Source organism: Lygodium microphyllum, chromosome 3, assembly GCF_053477565.2.
Source record: "Lygodium microphyllum isolate KBCC chromosome 3, Lygodium_microphyllum_v1.1.10, whole genome shotgun sequence".
Taxonomy (NCBI): domain Eukaryota; kingdom Viridiplantae; phylum Streptophyta; class Polypodiopsida; order Schizaeales; family Lygodiaceae; genus Lygodium; species Lygodium microphyllum.
The window spans coordinates 140107981-140114011 of record NC_141137.1 but is presented as its reverse complement, the minus strand read 5'-3'; the positions used below and the strand labels follow the sequence as shown (position 1 = coordinate 140114011).

At 41.7% G+C, this 6031-nt stretch overlaps 1 protein-coding gene across 1 annotated transcript; it reads right to left on the bottom strand.

The window, feature by feature from the left end:
• Positions 1 to 439: 439 nt before the first annotated feature.
• Positions 440 to 3696, bottom strand: LOC148038956 (uncharacterized). The gene is made up of 3 exons (XM_087674822.1): positions 2956 to 3696; positions 2279 to 2408; positions 440 to 2069 (listed from the first exon to the last, which is right to left on the bottom strand). The coding sequence occupies exons 1-3, from the start codon at positions 3053 to 3055 to the stop codon at positions 1157 to 1159; spliced, it is 1143 nt and encodes a 380-aa protein (XP_087530948.1). The 5' UTR covers positions 3056 to 3696; the 3' UTR covers positions 440 to 1156.
• Positions 3697 to 6031: the final 2335 nt, after the last annotated feature.

The window sequence follows — 6031 nt, the reverse complement described above, 5'->3', positions numbered from 1 at the left end:
TTGTCTCGCAATGAAAATAGCAACACTAATTGCAATGGATTTGTAGAGACATATATACCGATGCGTTTAACGACAATAGGGATAACATTTTTTTATAAATATTTACATTGCTTTAAACATCGATATGTGGCCTGTATCTTATAGAGATAATCATAAGATTCAAAAGGATGAAAGAGTTTGACTTCTTTATTTCTTTTTTCCAAAAAGGAAGAAGCTAATTAATTTTGTCACCCCTTTCACTTATATACTCTACGCCTTTGCAAGGGAAATGTAACCCTCCAGCCTATATGGGTGCCTATTATGAGATAGCCCTTCATTTTTGCTTGGAATGGCGAGAAGAAATCTAGGACAATAAGATACAAAATCATTCAATGTATATCGCTGGGTTTACAAGATAAATAATTTAAATTTATTGGATACACACTTTTGCAATATACAGAATGGTATAATTTCAAACGATATTTGTTGTTCAACGAAAGGCGGGATTTTATTCCTTAAATTTCATAAGCAAAGAATTTTTTAGATGGGGACTTACGATACAACTGGTTAAGATATAGAGAACCGCTCTAGGCAGAATAAAGTCTATGGCTTCACAAGCCGTGATGGCCAAGGAAAAATTCTAGCAATAATCAGGTTAGATACAACATCACAACCGAGATGAAGACGTTCTAGTTAGAAAGATTCGACAACTTTTAGCTGTAGTACTAGTATGGAGCCAAAAGGGCTATTTACGTGCAGGAAGCCGTGCAGCATTAATCTGCCATAGGTGGTGGTAGGTAGTGAGATATCATGCGCAGCGAAAAAAACAAACCCGTATGGAAGGCACCTCCATGGAAAGTCACGAAGGGGGGCATGTCGAGTAGTAAGTACATGATGGTCTGCATTATTGTGATTGTGTCGTGTGACATTGTCGTGCGAGGCAATATTACAAACCCGCCACGTTAGTGTGGATCAGCCAACATGAATATTTACATTGGATTCAACATATAAAGTCTGGTTTTGTGACTGACTGCAGCTGGTATATGTGATTTGGGAATGAAGGTGATATATATGGCGGAGCGAGAGGCGGTTACTTATACATTAAACAATATGCTAATTGCATTCATAATCCCTACGACCACCATTAATCTTGATTGATGTACTGACCACATGCTCCTCATCTGAAGTCGACCAACATGGCATAAGGTGCCGTATGCAGCACGGCATGATTAGATGCGATGAGGTCATGATTATCCCCCGAATTATTCTTCAGGTAATTCGCTATCGGCTTTCTATCTGACGAACAGGAATTACCCGAAGACGCAGAAGAATGAGACGCCAAAGAAGAAGAAGAATAGGAACAGGGAGATGGTAATACATTCAGAGCTTGGCGATAATTGGGCTTGTGCATGAAGCTCCATAGCACAGACTGCAAGTCCTCTGGCGGATTAATGGAGTACTCCTCCGATTCTGCACAATATTGCTCATGGACAGCAAAGCATAGAGACGGCAGGCTGATCCCATCGTTGACGCAGCTTCCATTGTACTCATGCAGATGATCGATCGACATTAGTGCTGTCGATGGTACTGGGTAATTTGATACTTGACTGATCAGGACGTGACCATGATCATGATATTGTGGATCATAGTCAATGTGGCCACAATCAATCCCTTCTTCGACTTCTCTGAGTTGACGATCAGCTGATATGTCCGTCGGGCATACCTGCACATCATTCAGAAGCACTAATCCGCTGTAATGATCTGCACTCAGTTTAGTGGGTGACTTCTGATCTATAATTGAATCTGCCAATGATCTAGAGGACTGTAAAGCTGTGTCTAATGGAGCTGTAGAATTGGCTGGGAATTTCGTGTAATTAGTATAAACAGGTGGCTCGCTGGCTGAGCTGCTCTTGTCTGGAACCTTCTGCTGAGTAGCGATTGGCTTTGCTGGTTGATTCTTAGAAGCCTCTGTTATGCTTATTCCTGCTGGAGGTAATGTCTGCATCCGTTTGCTTCTTGTGTAAGAATGCCAGAAATTCTTGACATCATTATCTGTCCTTCCTGGCAGATATGTGGCTATTCTTGACCAACTGCACAGATCATCAATCAAAACATCATTTAGCACATCTGATTAATTCATCATTATGGCTAACACTTATGACATAATTCAAGTGAAATCCATACTAGGGCTAATCGCCAATTAGACATGAAACACCACCATGCATGTGCCACCAAGTCTCTGGCTTTCTGGTTTATATTAATTAAGGGAAAAATCAACATTCTTTGGACAAATTCTTACCTATTGCCAAGGTCCCTGTGAAGGTTGACAATTAGCCTGATCTCATCAGGAGTGAATGGACCTCTTTTCAAATCTGGCCGGAGATAATTGATCCACCGCAATCGACAACTCTTGCCACAACGCTTCAAACCTGGTCGAAGTGTCGGCATATGTTACATGTTGGATCAGTGGCAACTCAAATAACATTAGAGAATTATTGCATCAAATGATTGCAGCTGATCTTGATAAGTCAGCCCTACTATATGCATGCAAGGATTACATACCCACGTGCCTTAGCTATTTTATCCACGTGCAGCTGAGTATGCTAGCCTGTGCTTAATTAATCATGCAGCAGTGTACATGGTGGAGTATCATATATGCTAAAGACAGTATGCTTCCGATATAATATGTAACACCTCAGAGAAGTAGTAGTAGAGTATATCACAATGCTTCTGTTCTCACACATCAAGAGTGCTTGATCCAGTTTCAATTCACTAATGTCAATGTGTTGACGCAAAAAGGAACCTAAACATCAGCTAGTAGTAGGTTGATTATGAGATAGCCGTTGAATGTAAATCATAATCTTGACTAGTTTCACGCGAGCAAGCGGCTATTTGTGCCTACCGAAACAAGAGCACTCTTACTGTGTTTTTCCCCTTGTTAGGTTTCTACGATTATAGGGTAATGAGGTAAATTACCAGTATGCTTTGCGACATCGCTCCAGTTGCCGCAGCCATGCTTTGCAACATAATGCTTCAGCTTCTCGTCTTCGTCAGGAGACCATAAGCTTTTCCGCATGGTACCGAGGCAAAAGTAAAGAGGATCTCGCCTCTTCTGTAAGACCTGAGAGAGAGAATTTCCCAACTTCCTTTTTTTGACCTTTTATGTTCTTTTTTTCTGATCCGGGTTGTTCAGGCGTTGAATCGATAGTTGCAGCTTGATTGAAGGCAGCAGCTGATGACTGAGAGGACTGAGCAATTTGAGGATGAATCGAGGAAGAAAAGGAAAGGCGGAGCAATACAAGCAAAGGAACAGAGAAAGGAAGGCCGTCAGTAAGAAAGAAGGCAAAGAGATTCGCGCTGGCAGGAAAAAGCTTATAAAAGGAAGAATAATACGGCACGGCAGCTATGGAGGTCCGACAAGGGAGGGCAGCTGGAAGGTGTCAGAGCTGGGATGGGAGAATCGTAGGACAAAGAAGAAGAGGAGGAAGCAGAAGAAGAGATGATGAAATCGATAGGATCAGAGGTGGCTGGTGTTGGCCTTATGGCACGTGAGCATAGTTAGGACTCTCCCTCTCTCGCTGACAGATTGAGTACGCACACGATAATGGAGTTGTACAAGAGCTTGCTTTGAGATAAACGAGACTGGGGCTGAGATTGGACATACACAGGATAATGGACTTGTACACGAGCTTGCTTTAATATAACACAGAGAGAGAGAGAGAGAGAGATGATCATCGGCTTTGGCCAGCTGATCTAGTTTACGTAAACAAATAAGCAGACATACATCACTGTGCAGTGCGTTGCGATGGGTGTGCTGAAAAGGACTGTGAGACAGAGTGTTGCCCACAAATGGCAATCATCCACCGCAGTCCAGTCTGCGTCTCCTTTAAAGTCAATAGGGCTATAGCTCATGTCATGTTGTGCATCGATATGTCAATCCTCGTTCTCGGCCTGTCTATGTGGACGTATACACACACATGTATGTGTATATGCAATCATACACAGATAGATATATATTGAGGGTGCGTTACTGTAGCCTTGCCAATGACGAATTGGCCCAGTACCCTTTTAGGTCTCCTTTTGAGTGGCTTTTCTCCATGATCATATGCTCCTCTTGACAGTCAAAGACGTAAAAGGCTGTGGTAAGATCTCACTCTGGATTCGGAGAGTGACCAGTCACTTCATGTGGGCTCTCCCCCGCGCCCGCACCATCCCCGCTCTTCTCTCTCTCTGTCTGTGTGTCGTATCCATCCATTCGTGCATCCATGTCTATCATTATGCATGTCTGATCACGTCCCATCACAATCAACCCCATGTGTGCTTTCCCTCTCTCGACGAGACTGTCTAGTACCATCAGGTTCTTTCCTTCCTTCCCCATCAGCTTAAAACACAGTTTTCTTGCGACTGCGTAATACTAGGAATCTTTGTTTCTATCTTATTACCTCGATAAACCCCCTTCGGTAAGACAACCCAAACGAACAAGAGTCCAACATGGCCCCATCGCCTTAAAAGTTTAAACAGGGCTTCACTTCTTACGCAAAGATGATCATGTCAATTCAAGCTGACCACATCTGTCTCCTAAGCATTAGCCTCCCCATTCATGCACCGTGCCCAATGCCCATTGCCTACCACAGTCATCGGTCCCCTCGTGTGCATGTGACCCTTATCTGTGCCTCCCAGTGGCTCGGGAGATCACTGTTTGTCGAGCCTTAAGAGCGCTATTCACTACATATTTGCTACCACTTGGAGGGTTGTGCAACTGTCTAGTCATTGATGGCTTTCAAATACATCTTACCTATAACTATGGATTTCAAATGACCCCTATCATCTACAAGAACCGCTAGGAGGTTGTTTAAATTAACAGCCCACATGATACAGAACGTATTAAAATTGTCAAACATAAGCCTTTTGAGTACATTAAAGCAACCATGCATGAAATGTGTTGGATGCCTCACACATCTTATGGGTTAACCAAAGTGAGTTTTCTTAAAGAAAGATATTTATGGAATTAAAAAGTCCCAATTAGAAGCTTCTTAAGCAACTAGGATTCGTAGACCTAGCTTGAGAAGTATATACAATAACCATAGACTACTTGAACACAAACCACCATGTATCGAGATGTGCAGTTTCAAAGGGAATTAAGTGAACGCATTTAAATTTCTTGCAAACTCGAAATTGGGGGGAGGAGGGGGGGGGGGGGATCACTCAAAAATATGTAAGCATATTATGTGGGTTCAAAAGAGGGGATTTTTTAAATTATAAATTTTTACATACTAAAAGGTGCCACATAAAGGGGCTATTTACAAATTGAATAAACACGTGTGTGTTTTATTTTGAGAAAACTCATAGATAAGGGTATTTTTTAATAGGCCTTGAGCACACTGTATATAGAGGGTTCACATATAGTGAATCCCTAATGACAATAATGTATAATATACATCTTTAATGTATTTCACTTAATGCATGATTGCACCTAATGCATGAAGCCATAAAGAGCAAACCTTTGATGGAACAAAAGGAGACAAAAATCGTTTTTGATAAAAACTCCTTGGGTTGCACCATGATTAAAACTCAACACACACACACCCCTTCAATATATGCTAGATAAACTCCTCACAAGAATAGCCATTGGCAACCTATGATATCATTAAGTATAGTGGAGGGGGTTTGCCCAATTGGTACATGTGTGCACAAATGGTAGGGATACTATGCCCCATGATTTTCCTTCTCTAAGCTAAAACGTAAAGCACATGATGAATTATGATTGTGGAGAGAGAGAGAGAGAGAGAGAGAGAGAGAGAGAGAGAGAGAGAGAGAGGACCAAGAGATTAAGCGTGAAAGATAATGGGTGTTGTATTGAATCATGGGGGACCGGGGTCATGCAACTTACAAACCCACATACACACAAAATATTAATCCTTATGTACAATGCTAGACTTTGATATCATGGTAGCAATACAAAATGTACATATAAGAAAGGGATATGTAATGAATTTTCATTGTACACTTGTAGCTATGAAAGAGGGTGATGCTAATCTTCCATGATTCAATA